The sequence below is a fragment of the Varanus komodoensis genome, unplaced genomic scaffold, assembly GCF_004798865.1.
Source record: "Varanus komodoensis strain SLA01 unplaced genomic scaffold, ASM479886v1 scaffold76, whole genome shotgun sequence".
NCBI classification, from domain to species: domain Eukaryota; kingdom Metazoa; phylum Chordata; class Lepidosauria; order Squamata; family Varanidae; genus Varanus; species Varanus komodoensis.
Genome location: NW_025336429.1, coordinates 2562601 through 2578675, shown reverse-complemented (window position 1 = coordinate 2578675; position 16075 = coordinate 2562601). Strand labels below are relative to the sequence as shown.

Sequence of the window (16075 nt, the reverse complement as noted above, 5' to 3'; positions counted from 1 at the left end):
GACGGTCAGTGACACCTGATCAGCTTCCTGGGGAGGAGGACTAGAAACTGGATCTCTCCAGAGGTCCAGGCCAACACTTTTGCTACTGCCACTGGCACAAGCACACACACACTATTGTGTATCAGATGGAGATGGAAGAAATAAGCCTCCCGGAGTTGTGGGGAGCGGACTCCCACACAAGCAGGGACAGGATTTCAGCCTTAACCTGATGGCATGGATGTATCAAAGGCACATGGAATGATTAAACGGGCAACCAATGCGGGCCAGGCAAAGGAATGGATGTGACAGCCGTCTCCAAGTCCAAGGAAAACATTTTAACAGACAGAGGACAGAATGCACTCAGATTTTAAAGTATTTCATTTGGATCTATGTTCTTCAGAAGACACGAGCAAAGCTAATGGTTCAACACAACGTTGATGGTGACTTCAAGGAGGATCACGAGGGAGGAATCGTCCCAGGAGAAACTGCAGTTACCCTGGAGTACTGGGAAGGCGGCCCTAGAAAGGGGTGCGTTTCACAAAAAGTTCTGGACAATGTTCCAAGATGCTGAGCTGTAGCAACTTATGAAAAAGTTTATCGGGTTCTGGCAATCTGGCTGGATCCCACACGCCTGCAAGTGAGCCAAAAGAGGAACGCCATTAACATCCCGATAAAGACCCCGTTGCCTCGTTAAAAGCAGGCCCCGAAAGATGTGCAAAACTCACAAATGAGAGGAGAGAAAAAATCTGGACTTGGAGCACTTACACAGGAGTACTCACAAGTGCTATGAACTCCTAGGTTAAAAACGGCACCACGTAGGTGACTTCTGCTCCAGGGAGATCAATTTTCCACCCAAAGCAGAGTTAGACCCAGTCTGCAGTCCATTGAGCGTTCTGGCATCCATGAGAGCAGAGTGCCCAGGGCAAGGCTTTCGGTGTTAACCTGAGCATGCTAGTGGGTGGGGAGATGATCCGTCACCTATCCCAGTCCCAGAAAGTCCAGGGATTTAAACACAAAAAGCAACACTTTAAGCTGGGCTGGGAAATGGTTATTTCCGACACTTCTATCCCATCCTCCTCCTCCCGAGGAAGTCAGGGTGCCGAGCAAAGTGCTGTGTGGGTGCCCCCTCCCCACTCCTCCATTCAGTCCTCATACCAACCCTGCAGAGTAGGCTATGTCGAGAGTCGTGATTGGCCCCTCGGCACCCCCGGGGGCTGCAGCGGGCCGGCCGGCCCTCACTCGACTTACCCCAGTTCAGCTTTTGGAGGGTCTGGAGCTACACAGCGGTGGTCAGAATAATTGCATTGCAATCCAAGCTCATCTGGAAGAGTAAGAGTGACAGAGGAAGAACTCGCTCTTCGGCACAAGGAAGGAAGGAAGGAAGGGGGCAACTTCGCTTCTCCAGGCTTGGGCCTGGTATCAGCTGGACTAGACTGGACTCGTGACCCCATCAGTCAGATCCAGGACCTGCCTTCTGCAAGGCTGGCTATGCTGGCTGGGGTTGATGGGTGCTGTAACTGGACAAGACGCGGAGGGCCATGAGTAGCACGCTCCGAGTCTGCAGCCACCTTTCTAGAGCCGAGCAGGAACAGTGAAAGGGCGGGAGACGCCTCTTGACAGCTCCACGTACACTGCTCTGTGTTCCAAAAAAGTTCAGGTTAAAATACACTGCATATTAAAAACGGGATTTACCTACATCCTTGGGCACGCTCTTTGGTTTGCTCCAGTCTCTATTTTAAATTGTAAGCGCATTGGGGCAGGGATCCCTGTAATTTTGCCTAGGTCACACTGTAAGGAGCCATAAACTGTTGAAAAAGGTTGGATCCTGGAAGGTCTCTCGACCTGAATTTTTTGGGGATCACAGCCTGCCCCCCACACAATTTAGGAGGGCCTATGGACACTCTCAGCTGTTTTGAGCTCTTGACACAGCTGTGGGTTATGGCATGCATGTTTTGGATATTCCCCCAGTGGGGGATAGTTTGACGTGTCACCCCAACTTGCGTGTCAGGGGCTGTTGGGGGGTTAAACAACCTGCAGATAAACCATGATTATTAAACCATGGTGGGCTGCACAAAATACCCGTTTCCAGAAGGCAATGAAACTGTAGGAAAAGTAGCTTGCCCCAAGGCCTTGGAATGGTACCGTCTGAGCTGCTTTCTGAACCCAAGCAAAGATAGCGTGGGAACCTGCCAGCCTCCCAGTTGATACAAGATGCAAAAACAAATCAAAATCAGGAGGGGCAAACAGCTGCTCGACTTCCAGAGGCCTTGTGCATCTTTACATTATAGCAGAACAAGAAACACCACAACATGCTAACATTTACGAGTGAAAAGAGAGCAATGTTTCCTTACCACAGCAGTGCTAATTTCTTCCACAGAGAGTTCCGAAGAGGCAGCCACAAAATCTGAAATGCAGAAAATGATTCTGTGGGATCTCTCTCTTTCAATGGGGCAGGAAGAATGCGCACCTCCTCGGAGCCAAGTCCCAGACTGCCACCGTGCAAGTTTTGGGCTCTTTTCTGCACTCCCCACTTGGACAACACTTCCATTTTTTGTGCGTTTCTTCCTCAACCTTCAGCTATGCTGGCAACCACACCGACTTGGTCCTCTGACCTGGGCTGGATGAGGGTTAATAAACTGAAGCTCAATCCAGATAAGACGGAGGTCCTGTTGGTGGGTGATTCGAGCTCCTGGGTAGGTGGCTTGGGCCTTGCCCTGGACGGGGTTGCACTCCCTCTAAAGGACAGGGTCCGCAGCTTGGGAGCGCTCCTCGACCTGGAGCTGTCCCTGGAAGCCCAGGTGACGGTGGTGACGAGGAGCACTTTCCTTCAGCTTCGGCTAATCTATCAGCTGCGTCCTTACCTGGAGAACTGCCTAGCAACAGTGACACACGCACTGGTTACTTCCCGGCTGGATTTCTGTACCATGCTTTACGTGGGGCTGCCCTTGAAGACAGTCCAGATACTTCAGATGGTGCAAAATAGAGCAGCCAGATTGCTGTCGGGGACTGGGCGTTATTCTCATATAACCCCAGTCCTCTACCAGCTTCACTGGCTTCCCATTGAAGTCCGGGCTCAATTCAAGGTGCTGGTTATTAGCTATAAAGCCCTAAACGGCTTGGGACTAGGATACCTAAAGGAATGTCTTCTTCCCTATTTGCCCTCCTGCCCCCTGAGATTGGCAGCAGAAGCCCTCCTCCGGGAACCCTCTGTGAAATAGATTAGGAGACAGAGTACCCAGAGGAGGGCTTTCTCTGTGGTGGGGCCCCGACTATGGAATGTGCTCCCCAGAGAGGTCCTCCTGGCGCCGTTATTATATGTTTTTCGGCGCCAGGTTAAGACCTTTTTATTTAATCAATACTTCAATAAGTTTTAATATTGAATTTTATTATTGTATCTTATTAACTTGCAGCCAGAGTGGGTTGTCAATTTATTTATGCTGTAAGCCGTCCAGAGATGTAAGTAATTGGACGGCATACAAATTTAATTAATTAATTAATTAATTAATTAATTCTGCCCTGGACCGAGGGGGAAAATTAAAATAGGGCTGCTCATGCTTGCCCTTGCTTCCAGATCAGCCTGCCGGGGCCCACCGGCAGAAGAGGGGATTGTCTTCTAAGACAGTCTCTGGTGATGCTTGGGTGTATTGCACAAAAAATACAAAAAGCATTCTTTGCCTTTCTCCCCCGCTTTCTCCCACAGTTTTATTCTTGGGACAGGCCAATCCGTTTAGGATTTCACCAAGCAACACCGCTCACAGGATTCATCGGCCACGAACCCCACTTACTTGGGGAAAAGCCCTGCTTTTTCTCACTGCAGCTCGCTCCCAGGACAGAAGACATGATGGTGTGGCCCACCACGCCTTCAACGTGGCTGACAACCCCAGTTCTTACTGATGGCAGTGCTATAAGAATGAAACTTTTAACTAAATCAAACCAGGAAACATTCTCTGGGAAATAAGGAGTTTGAAGATGGTAAGAGACGATCAGTCTCTTTAATTCAGCCCTGTGTTTCACAACACACCTGAGCTGCTGACTGGGAAATCCATACAGGTAAGTGGACGGGCAGAAGGACACCTGGCTCTGTCCCTCCCTCTTCAGCTAGCCTGCTTGGTTTCCATGGAAGGCAAGGGTCCAGCTAGTCCAGCATTCTGCCCATGTAGCATCCGGAATTCCCATGGAAAACCCACAAGCAGGACAGGAGGGCAACAGCACCTCCCCCTCCATGCTCCCCAGCAACTGGTGTGCCCAGGAGTCTTCCTTTGATACTGGAGGTAGCAAACAACACTCTCAAAGAGCTGTAACAGGTGGGACAGGACTTAACTCTCTGGAAGACAAACTGATGATTTTCAGCAGAGCTTGCCCTTCTGTATGTAATGTAAAATGTACTCTAATGATTACAATAACAATTTTATCTTGAATAATATTGTCAAGCCCTTCACCTGGAACAGATATTAAATGAACTGGCCTGAAATTTCCCAGATTCTCTTTACAGAATGGGTGTTACTCGGTCCATTCTCCAGCTGCCTCATACAGAGACTGACCGAAGAGACTTTTGCTGCCTATTTTTGTTAACAGACTAGCAATTTTATATTCACGTCTTCCTCTTTTGTCAACATTAGTTGCTTCAGTTTCTGAGACTCCCTTCCTGAAAGATTGGCTTGGGCACAGATAATCTGTTCAGTCTCTTGCTATTTATACCCTGCAATACTCAAGACTTTCTGGGCAGTTAAGAAAAGCACACTCACAAACAAAAATCAAAACTAAAACAGCGAAACCCCACTAGCAATTGCTATTGAATCAGCATAGAAGCTCAAATGCAACGAACTGCAGCATTTTAAACGGTTAAAATGTGGGGAGAATTCACCTGGCAATGAAAAGAACCCAAGGCTGCTGCTCGGCACCCCTCTCTGGGGAGCTCACTCCACCACAGGGGTGCCACACGGGTGCTCTGCTGCCGGCGGGTGACTGTGCCACCTGCCACCCCCGTGGCTTCGGCGTTCTCGCTGGACTTGGCCGCAATCCTCGCCATAGCCGAGGAGGGAAGGGGATCCATTTTCCCAGTGAGGCTGTAGTGCTCCCCGGGACGATGCAAAGTCAGCTGGCGCGGCCTGGCCTTGGAGCGGTCTTTGCAAGAGCGGTCTGCTTGCTTGCTTGCTTGCTTGCTTGATTTATGGATTTATATCCTGCCTTTTCCCTACAAAGGGCTCAAGGCAGCTTACATAATTCTCCTCCTCCATCTTATCCCCACAACAACAACCCTGTGAGGTAGGCTGGGCTGAGAGTCTGTGACTGGCCCAAGGTCCCCCAGTTGGCTCCATGGCCGAGCAGGGACTAGAACCCGGATCCTCTGAGTCCCAGTCCCATGCTCTTAACCACTACACCACACTACACCACTACACCACACACCACCACACTGGTTTTGTGACTCAAGGGTGGAGCAACATTGCCTGCACTCGTTCACAGCTCCAAAATTTGGCACTACGCCAGCGTCTCTCTGCTTCCTGGCATGTATGTTTTTGCTTTTTTACCAGCCCGCTAAGACGCCCGCAGTCTGCGTTCGTGTGCTCGCTGTGGAGGAGGAGTAGAAAGCGTCCCGTGTGCCAGTTCATTTCTGGGTGGATTCTCTAGAAGTGATTGCAGGAAACTTGGATATGCAGCCTTGGGACATCCGCCTTCTGGCCCGGTTTTATGCGAGACCTCCAACGTCTCAGGATGAAGAAGTTCTTTGCACTGGGGTTATCCAAAGCCAGCCTTAGCTTTGAGTAGGAGCCGGACTGCGTCTGCTCTACTCAGCTGCTGGTACCTGTAGAAGCAGTCATGGAGGGCTGCGGGGGTCGCCATGTTAAATTTCCCACAAAGCCCTGGAGTGGCTCGATGTCAGGGGCACTGTGGGAAATTAAACAGGCAGCTGGACTCAGCCACCCGGCGCTATTCAGAGCACTGGATTGGAGAGGAAATTCTAATGGTCAGGCTCAGCAGGGGATCCTGCGAGTTCTGGTGCTAGCCCTCCTGTTACCAGCAGAAACTGTATGCATGGCAGGTGCCCCCCACCAAGGTATAGCCTCACCCAAAGTTCCGTTCAAAGAAGGCTCCCTTGCAAAGGCAGCGTTACCTAGTGGTTAGAGTACCTGGGATGCAGTCTCCACTTGTCCAGGAAGCGTGGTGGGTGACTTTGGGCCAGGCACAGACTCTTGGGCTAACCTACCTCACTGGATTGTTGTGAGGATAAAATAGAGAGGGGCAGGCCCATGCAAGCCACCTGGGTTCCTTGCAAGAGGAAAAAAGTGAGCACGCAACGAAGAAATAGAAACCTTCCCTCGTTCTTACCTATGTGGGTCCTTTCGTGTTCTGCAAGCTGAGACCGCCGGCTGAAGCTTTCCGTGCACTCGGAGCACTGGTAGGGTTTCTTCCCCGTGTGGGCCGCCTTGTGAGTGATCAGAGATTTCTTCCAGCTGAAGCTCTTCCCACATTCGGAGCATTTATATGGCTTCTCTCCCGTGTGAGTCCTGCTGTGCACTATGAGGGCAACCTTCTGGTTAAAGCACTTCCCGCAGTCAAAGCAGGCATATGGCTTTTCTCCCGTGTGGATGATCTCGTGCCGAGCGAGGTGGTCTTTTTTATGGAAACACTTCCCACACTCCGCACAGGCGTACGGCTTCTCGCCCGTGTGTATCCTCATGTGGTTGATCAGGCCCACCTTCCAGTTGAACCCTTTCCCGCATTCTGAGCACCGGTACGGCTTCTCCCCCGTGTGAGTCCTCTTGTGCGTCATCAGCCGGTCCTTCTTATAGAAGCTCTTCCCGCACTCGGAGCACTCGTATGGCTTCTCCCCCGTGTGAGTGCGCTGGTGTGCCACGAAGTTGGCTTTCACACTGTAGCTTTTTCCACACTCGGCGCATTCGTGTGGCTTCTCCCTGGTGTGGGTCCGCTGGTGCGCCAGGAGGGACGACTTCGCATGGAAGCTTTTCCCACACTCGGGGCATTCGTGGGGTTTCTCCCCGGTGTGGATCCGTTTGTGCTGGATGAGGATCCATTTGCCACTGAAAGTCTTCCCGCACTCGGAGCAGGCGTACGGCTTCTCCCCGGTGTGGGTCCTCATGTGGACGTTCAGAGCTGATGACCAGCTGAAGGTTTTGCCACAGACTGCGCACTCATGTAAATTCTGCTCCCCCGTATGTTTCCTCATGTGCATGATCAGGGAACGTTTCCAGTGGAAGCTCTGGCCACAGTCAGCGCAAGTGTGTGAACGCTCCCCCGTGTGGGTTTTCTCATGCCTCAAAAGATAAGAGGAGCATGAGAACCCTTTCCCACAGTGTGAGCACTGATAAGGTCTCTCCCCGGTGTGGATTCTCTTGTGTACATCAAGGTAGGATTTCAGAATGAAGCGTTTCCCACAGTCAGTACATTCATAGGGTTTCTCTCCCGTGTGGGTCCTTCGGTGTGTGATAAGGCCTGAGATCTGTTTGAAGCTCTTCTCACACTCGGAGCATTCATAAGGCTTCTCGCCTGTGTGAGTCCTCTTATGCGTGACGAGGGTTGCACCGTGATTGAAACTTTTCCCGCACACTGAGCACATGTAAGGCTTTTCTCCTGTGTGAATTCTCCGGTGTGTGATAAGATAGTCCTTGCGGCCAAAGCTCTTCCCACACTCGGGACATTCGTAAGATTTCTGGACTGGACCTACTGCATGAGTCTTCTTGTGCCTCCGGAAGGAAGCTGTGTAACGAAAACACTTCCCACACTCGGAGCACTGATACGGTTTTTCTGCCGTGTGGCTTTGCTTATGTATGTTAAGAGTTCCTTTCTCGCGGAAGCTCTTCCCACAGTCAGCGCACTGGTATGGCTTCTCTTCCGAATGAGTCCTCATGTGCACATTAAGTGCCGATTTCACACTGAAATTCTTCCCACAGTCCGAGCATTCGTACGGCTTCTCCCCGGTGTGAATCCTTCGGTGCACAGCAAGGTGTGGCTTCCGATTGAAGCTCTTTCCACAGTCTGAGCACCGGTACAGCTTTTCTCCGGTGTGCATCCTCTCATGCAGAATGAGGGACCCTCGACGGAAGAAGCTCTTCCCACACTCTGAGCACGCATACGGTCGCTCCCCTGTGTGGATTCTCCGGTGTTGAATGACATACGCTTTCTCGCGGAAGTTTTTCCCACAGTCTGAGCACTGGTAGGGTTTCTCTCCTGTGTGGCTGGCTTCATGGCCGAGAAGATCAGGGCAGGAAGAGAAACACTCACTGCCCTGGGAACCACTGTATGGTTTGTCTCCAGTATGACCCCTCTCGTGTAGAACCAGCTGAGACCGCTTATGGAAACTTTCTCCACAGTGTACGCATTTATATGGATTCTCTTTTACTCGTTTCCCTTGATGGTTTTCCTGGGAATTTTCTGCATCTTGCAGGCATCCGGTTGTCTCTTCCATCTTAGGACAACGGGGAGCCTCCCCTATCAGCTTCGCCAGAGTTACTCCTTCTCCGGCCTCAGGCGTAACCAACTGACTCTCAGCTCCTTTTCCTTGCATTTGGTCATTGTCTGCTGGAACAAAAAGGGAGAATTATGAGTCAGATACGCAGAGTTTTTGCAGGGTGGAAAGCTCCTACTCAGAATACTCCATTCCATTCTCCCCCACCCAATTTTGCACTCCTCACTTTCTCAACTATTAGCATTCTGTGCCCACTAAGCACACCTAGTTCCTGTGTGGAGAGTCTGTACTCATGTGGAGGATATAAAGATGTTTTTGTACTTCCGTCAGCCTGTCAATACCTCTCCTCTTGTGCACAGGTGCTGCTGTTTTGGTTGCATATGCAAAAGCATTTGGAGGGTAATATTATTGGAAAATATTATGATTAACTTTACTAAGCACTTATCATCTACATATCATTTTCTAAGTGCTGAATAGGTATTACTGGGTAGTGTAGTGGTTAGAATATTCAGCTGGGATCTGGGAGATCCAGGTTTGCGTCCCACTCAGCCACAAAGCTCATTGCGTGACTTTGGGCCAGCCACTAATGCTCAGCCTGACCAACCTCACAGGGTTGTTACTGTGAAAATGACACTGAAAAGAGGAGGATTGTGCAAACCGCCTTGAATTCCTTGAAAGGAAAAAGCAGGACATAAAAACAATAAATTAATTAAAAATAAGGCAGTGTTTGCCTTCAGGATCACAATTTAGACAATTGTGTTTATTAACACAATACAAAAGGAAAATGGGATGGGGAGGGAAGAGGAAAGCAAGCAATCCAGCTGAATGTAGCTTGCAACAGAGTGCATGTGTCTATGTGCTGTTGCAGAGTGTTGAGCATGGCTGCGATGTTGAATCCATCAGTTAGACTACCCGGTGGCTTACATGGCAGAAGCTTTTTGGAATAAAAATGCCTGCCTGTTCACAGAAGAGGAATAATAAAGGATGCAATTCTGTGCATGTGTAGACAGAAAAATGTTCTGCATCTCCCATGCTGGCTAGGGAATGTGGAGCCTGCATGATTCATTTCTGTCTAAAGATGCATGGGACCAAGCCTCAAATCACTGAGCAGCAACATATTAACGCAAAGCAATCTGCAAGACTGTTTAAATACCTAAAAATCTAAGAGATATTTCATGTATCTATTCCTCTTTAGAAAAACTGAGGAAGTAGAACTTATCATACCACTGGATCCTACTGGGGAGGTGAGAAACACTTCTGAATATACCACAGTATTTAAAAAACCAACAGAGGACAGGAAAGACCACAGAGAGAAGGGCTAGAGTGAATGATACAGGCTGTCAGAAAAATAAACTGCTACCTGCTCTAGACCATAGAGATGGGAGCAATACACATCACGGTGTCCAGGGACCCACAAAAATGCTTATTTTTTTTCCTGTTCTTCAATACGCATGTGCATTTTTATACAACCATAGCAACAGATGCCGATGAAATGCATGCAGTTCACACATAGGCTTTAATAAAAGCAAGCCAAACATCCAAAGAAGTATCCATTTGAAGGCAGCATCTAAATGCCATCCATTCATGTATCAAAGTCACTGTAAGGTTCTCAAGCCACTGGGTTACAGGAGCTGTTAATCCTTCCAACCTTGTAAAGTCAGTCTTTCAGCTGTCAAAAGCGTGGAGATAATCCACTTCCCCTTTGACATACTAATCTCCATGAAGCCTGTTTATAATTTAAAAGATGTGCATCAGTGAACATGAAAGACTATTCCAGTGCAACGTTTACCTGTGTGAGAACCACCCCACCCCAAAATTTAGCAACTCTGGCAGGTCACCGAAAGCTACGTTAAAGAGAAACATTAGCTGCAAGCACCTCCAGCAATTAGACAGCTTAGGCAATCCCTTCTTAAAGGAATATTGCATGCCACAGACATGAAGAACAAGTTTTCACTGAATGAGATGCAGTGTAAGATCCACAGGTGCAGTACAGAAAGCAGCGATTTTCTGATCGGGTGTTTTGTGGAGGTGTCTCCACAAAACAAAACAAAAGGCCGGGGACCTCTGTGTCCAGGTGGCCAACGCTGGCCAGAAGAGCAAACAGGACCAGCTCAAGGACAGCGGGCTCTGGCTCCCGCTCCCCTGGAGAACTGTCCAGATGTTCCACTGTGTGGGTGGCGGAGGGGCTTTTCTCCTCCAGCTGCTTCTAAACCAAACGTTCCGAGTTCCGAGAAGAAAGGGAAGGTTCTGCAACACAGGAAAATGGGGAACCGCTGCCACAAAGTCACCATGTACTTCTTTGTCTTCTTTAACCACCTCTTCTTCATCCTGGGTGCTCTGATCGTGGCTGCTGGGATATGGATCCTCTTTGACAAGGGCTCCTTCTCGTACTTTCTGCACACCTCGCTGTCCTCCTTCAAGGCCGGGGTGTATCTCTTCATCGGGGTCGGGGCTGTCACCATGACAATGGGGTTCCTGGGCTGCGTCGGTGCCTTTTATGAGATACAGTGTCTCCTGGGCCTGTACATCATCTGCCTCCTCCTCATCCTCGCCGTCCAGGTCACTGCTGGCCTGCTCCTCTATCTCCAGCACAGCACTATCCAGGTGAGGATGTCCAGGATCGTCACAGACCTCATCCAGGATTACAACCCCAATGACGAAACCAACCAGACCGCAGAGAGGGCGTGGGACTACGTCCAGACCAGCCTCTCTTGCTGCGGCTGGACAGGGCCAGAGAACTGGAAGATCAACTCCGCCCTCCACAACAGCGACCCGCCGTCCTACCCGTGCTCCTGCAGCAAACTCTCGCAGGTCCCCGTGGGCTTCTGCCCGCTGGATGCCGCTTCCCCCGGCCCCACCCCCGCAAAATGGCCCGTGGCGCAGCAAGGGTGCAAGGAGGTGGTGCGGAAGTGGTCGCAGGAGAAGCTGGGCGGCGCTCTGGGCATTTGCACCGGGGTGGCCCTCACCGAGCTGCTGGGCACGCTGCTTTCCGTGCTGCTCTGCAAGAGCGCGAAACGAGCACCGTGACGCTCACGCGGGCCAGGAGGGGAAGGCTGGCCTCGGGAACGGCCCTGCAGTGAACGGGGGACGGCTCTCCCCCGCCCCGGGGGCCCCCTTTGGCGACGGCCCACCCCTCCTGTGACAGCCAGCGCTGCCATGGTGGGCTCAAGGCAAAGGACTTGGGCAGCCCCCTCCTGTTTCTTGACTGTTCCCCTACAACACAAGCAATTGGAGCCTTCTCTGACTTGGGTGATGCCTGGAAACTTCACCCCACCAGCACCGTGCTGAGACTACCCCTTTCCTTCTTTGTCTCCAGACAGACGAGGCTGAAAACACTCCCTTACCATCATTGCTTTGTGTGCGAAACCCTTGCCATTCATTCAATAAAGAAAAATTTAGGGGGCTTTGGCTAGAGCTGGTGCTTTGGTCTCATTTTTTGAGGCATGTCGTTTCTTCTCCTTTCTGCCACCGACACTTCTGCCTTTCTCAGCGTCACTTTAGCAAACCTGATGAATGTCCTCTCATTCTGTCACTGCATTTTTGGCTGTATGTTTTCCCCTCCTTGAAAAAAAGGAAGGAAAACAGATTGTTCTCCTTTGCTGCTCTGTCTTTTGGAACACCGGCTGGATCAAAACTAGGGTCGGTCAGCTTCACCCCACTTCTGGTCAGCACCTACAAGTAATCACTTCAGTCCCGGGGCAAGATACCCCTTCCCTGTCAGCTGCTGTGCATGAATGAAGGATGGAGAGAGAAAGAGGAGGAGATGGGAGAGAGAAGACAACAACAGAGGCCTTTCAAGATTTTAGAATGGGGAAAACATGGTACAAAAATCGACTGGCAGCTGGAGAGATGGGCCGTGGAGAAAGAGCAAGGTTGTACGGAGAGCCCAGAGGGCTGGATCTTGGCTGGAGGCTCTGCACCCTGGTTGAAAAGTTCCCTTCTTTCTCCTCCAGCCTGGCATGTCTCTTTTAGGCTGATCCAAAGGGAAGTTTAACATTCGCCTCTTGTGCCTCACATGGAGACGCGGATCTGCTGTTCTCTTGGATTCAACTCCGAGCCTCCTCTGCATTTCTTCTTTGTTTTTGGAAGCGTCTTCCAAGAGGAAGGAGTGCATGGAGAGGACTAGCAAATATATTTCCAATGAGCGCCCCCCACCCCAAACCAGAACAGGAGCCCACCTAAGAATGTCCTTTGCCTATATAAACCTGGCCACGGCCTCACGGTTCAGCTGAGGTGGACTGGCAGTGAGGGGGACTGTTCTGCAGACGGGAAGGGACACCTGGGCTCCAGCCGAGTCCAGCCTCGGTGAGTGCCGCATCCTGCATTCAGGACTGTCAGATTTTTGCCCCCCCCCCGGGCAAATTCTGGGCCCCTGCGACATCACGGCAAGCCAGCCAATGGTGAGACTGGCTCTTGCAGCAAGTCCCAAATACCAAGTCCAAAATATGGGAGCTATTCTGATTAAGAAACTATTATTATGATTATGCATTACATTTATATCCTGCATCCACTTGTTTATATCCTGCCTTCTTTTTCTTTCGAGGAACTCAAGGCGGCTTACACGATCCTCTTCCTCCTTTTAATCTGTCCTTTACAACAACCCTGTGAGGTAGGTTAGGCTGGAAGTCAGCAACTGGCCCAAGAACCCAGTTGAACACCTGAATCGCTACACTACGCTGGCATGTCTATTCCTCTTGCAAGGTGGCTAATATATTTCTCTGCCACTACACTTTATTCTCACAATAACCTTGTGAGGTGGGCTAGGCTAAGGATCAGTTCCTGGCCCAAAGTCACCCACTGGGCTTCACAGCCAAGTGGAGCCCAGCGGTCAGATCACCCCAGTCCTCCATCCAGCACTCTGCACTAGCTCTGAAGTAATGAAGATGAGTTCCCATCCCATAATGAAAGGGGGCAGGAATGTCTTTCCATGCCATGACACTCTCGGGTTTACAGGGAATCTGTTCTAATGGTGATTTGAAAAGGTAGGTGAAGGAAATAGAAAACATTTTTGAATTCAAAGAAAGGAAGTCAGGGTCAGAGAGCCACAGTCAGACCCACTGTGGACGGCAGAAGACCACTTTTGCTCTGTCTTGCCCGTGTTCTGTCTAAGGAAATGGGGAAATGACGAAGGGGTTGGAAATGGATAATGCAGGCTGAGAAAGGAGAAAGTGGGAGAGACTTCTGCCGGAAGGCAAAACCGTGCCCAAGTCTGCTAGATATCAGAGTTGGAAAACCACACCTGCACTTCAAGGGACTGCTGTAGTTCCAGGAAAATAACCTGCGGCCCTCTAGATGCACTGAACTACACATCCCATAATCCCCTTACAGAAACCGTCGTCCAACACAATAAACTAAGGGACAGTGCCCAGCCACAAGAGGCTGAACTACCTGCCAGTATCTTGCTGTTCTCTGCTGCCTCACTTCTCTCTCGCATCCTCATTCCACCCAGGTACCCAGAATTCTCTGCCTTTGATTCCTCGTTTTTTGGTCACCAGGAAAAAATTATATTCTTCAAAAGGAAGACAGATGGCAGAGCTTCCCTACCTCCGATTCCTCGCTTATCAGAAATCAAACACAGTTCCCACTTTCCCCGTGACCAATGCATAAACAAAGAATTATGGCACATGGCCCACTTCCCACTATGGGGACTCCTGTTGTTACTTGATTTTGTGCATTAAGTTGCTCTAACACCCAACAGCTGGAGCTTCCTAGCCAGTTTACAAAGATTGAAATCTTTAAAATGCATTTTAAAAATGATATACACACAAACCTATAAACGTGCAGAGTAACACACCTATCTCAAACAACAGGTTAAAATATTTGAGATTGTTTAGCTTAGAAAAAACGGTGAGGGAGGGGAGATGTGATAGAGGTGTACAGAATTATGTGCAGCATGGAAAAAGTAGAGCGGGAGAGGCTTTTCTCCCTCTCCTAAAATACTAGTACACAACGGGGTCAGGTGGGAGACGCAGGACAGATCAAAGGAAGGGCTTCTTCGCACGGCCCAGAGCGAAACTGTGGAATTCACTTCCCAGAGATGATGTGATGGCCAGCAATCCGGACCGCTCGAAAAGGGGATTGGACCAGTCGTGGAGGAGGTGGCTACCCATGGCTACTAGCCCTGAGGGGCTACTAGCCCCAGCATCAGAGGCAGGAGGCCTATGCCCAACAGTTGCTGGGGAACATGGGCGGAACGGCACTGTTGCACTGACGCCCCGCTTATGGGTTTCCCGTGGGCAGCTGGTTGGTCAACATGCAAAGGAAATGCTGGACTAGGTGGACTGTCGGTCTCAGGACGGCTCCTCTTATCTTCTTGGCTTACCTACTGAGACTGCTCACCTGCAGCACAAGCCATGCCAAATGGTTTCCGCAATTTGTTCATCCATTCCCGGCTGCTGGAAATTCTGCCCAAGCCGCCTTTTAGTCAGATCACTCCCACAAGACCTCCACGGGCTGAATGAATCCATTTCGTCTGCAGCGCTGTTGGAACAATCGAACGGTCGGGCCTCAACACCCACTCACTGGTGAGATGCAATTCCCTTGCTGCGGCAATCCTTTCACTACGTAAGCTTTGGAAGGTCTTCACTCACAGATGCTCTCCATCTTGAAGAAGGGATGATCCCTTGGACAGAGACGGCAGCGATCTGGGCAAGCACCAGATGCCTGTCCTCCATTTTGTTTGATTTGAGAACATCGACGGAATTCTGGTAAATACTCCATGTGGAAATCTGGGTCCATCTATTTAGGAATCTACTTGGCAGTTCTTGGCACTGCTTGGCCTGCTCCCAGCAAAGAAAAGTTTGTGCTCAAACCTTCCTGCCCTGCCAGATACGTTCTGAGGCATCTCACTACCCCAGAACGTGCCAGTGTTTCCTTTTCAAGAAAAGGCTTTTTCCAGATTTAGGAAGTCCTCGAAGCAAAGTCTATCGTAACTTCTCTTCCTTTTTTAATTAAGACTGCATGCAAAACAAAGTCAGGAGCATCTCTTGCACAAATTATTCTTCCGTTGTTATTAAAGGAAGTGGTTGGTTGACAGTGACACAACCACTTGAAATCTGTCTGTGCAAAACTGATCCCAACTGAAGGGCTGCGACTACTTTCAAGAGCTGGCGTAAAGGAACCTCTTCACGGCAAATCGTTTTATAAATCTTTGCAAAGCTCAAGGAAGACTAAAGCATGTCTTCATTCTGCAGAAAATATTTTCCGTGAAGTCCAACTCCAGCTCTTTGCTGTTCTGTATTTGTGTCTTGAAGAAATCACCCACCCGGTGCAGAACAGATGCTTTGCGGGCAAATGGTAAGGCCACGGCATTGGCGTTTCCTCAGCATTTCCCTAGATGAGCATCATGTTCTGCAACAGACTTGCCATGTATTAGGATGTTGTCGTGACCCCCAACACATCCGCATATTCACGTGCGCCATTCCGGCAAACAGAGGCCGGAGAGACCAATGCAAGGGACCCGCTTTTCAACGGAAATGGTCTTTGTGGGATGAAGCGAGCTGTGCTTTTGTGAGAACTTCGAATGAAAGGAACCTGGTGACCAGCAGAAGAGATATGTAAAGACTGAGGCTTTTGAGCATCTCACTGATGTTGAGCAAGGGGTGGCAATTAGAGTTAGAACTGAATCCTCGAAGGAATGCACGTGTGTCTCAAAACAGTGGGAGGAAAGCA

General features: G+C 50.0%; 2 protein-coding genes across 7 annotated transcripts in view; one reads left to right on the top strand and one right to left on the bottom strand.

Annotated features, from left to right (window-relative positions):
- Window positions 1–339: 339 nt before the first annotated feature.
- Window positions 340–16075, bottom strand: part of LOC123035085 (zinc finger protein 585A-like) — a 35839-nt gene continuing 20103 nt past the window's right edge. For 5 of the 6 annotated variants that reach the window (XM_044452935.1, XM_044452937.1, XM_044452938.1 and 2 more), the window contains exons 8-11: window positions 6307–8517; window positions 2331–2383; window positions 1228–1300; window positions 340–610 (exon numbers count right to left, since the gene is read on the bottom strand). In XM_044452935.1, the coding sequence (XP_044308870.1) occupies window positions 1256–1300; window positions 2331–2383; window positions 6307–8517 (2309 nt within the window). In that variant the 3' untranslated portion in view covers window positions 340–610; window positions 1228–1255. The remainder of the gene's footprint in view (window positions 611–1227; window positions 1301–2330; window positions 2384–6306; window positions 8518–16075) is intronic. The other variant, XM_044452936.1, reaches the window with a different exon arrangement.
- On the top strand, window positions 10667–11431 carry LOC123035054 (CD82 antigen-like). Its single transcript, XM_044452894.1, has 2 exons — window positions 10667–10926; window positions 10999–11431. Exons 1-2 carry the CDS (start codon window positions 10667–10669, stop codon window positions 11429–11431), a joined length of 693 nt encoding a protein of 230 aa, XP_044308829.1.

What these genes read in the sequence shown, in the direction of transcription:
- LOC123035054 (XM_044452894.1), top strand. Translation starts at nt 10,667, where the DNA reads ATGGGGAACCGCTGCCACAAAGTCACCATGTACTTCTTTGTCTTCTTT. An exon ending in ATACAGTGTCTCCTGGGCCT is followed by an intron (nt 10,927 to 10,998) that starts GTACATCATCTG and finishes TCTCCAGCACAG; the next exon opens with CACTATCCAGGTGAGGATGT.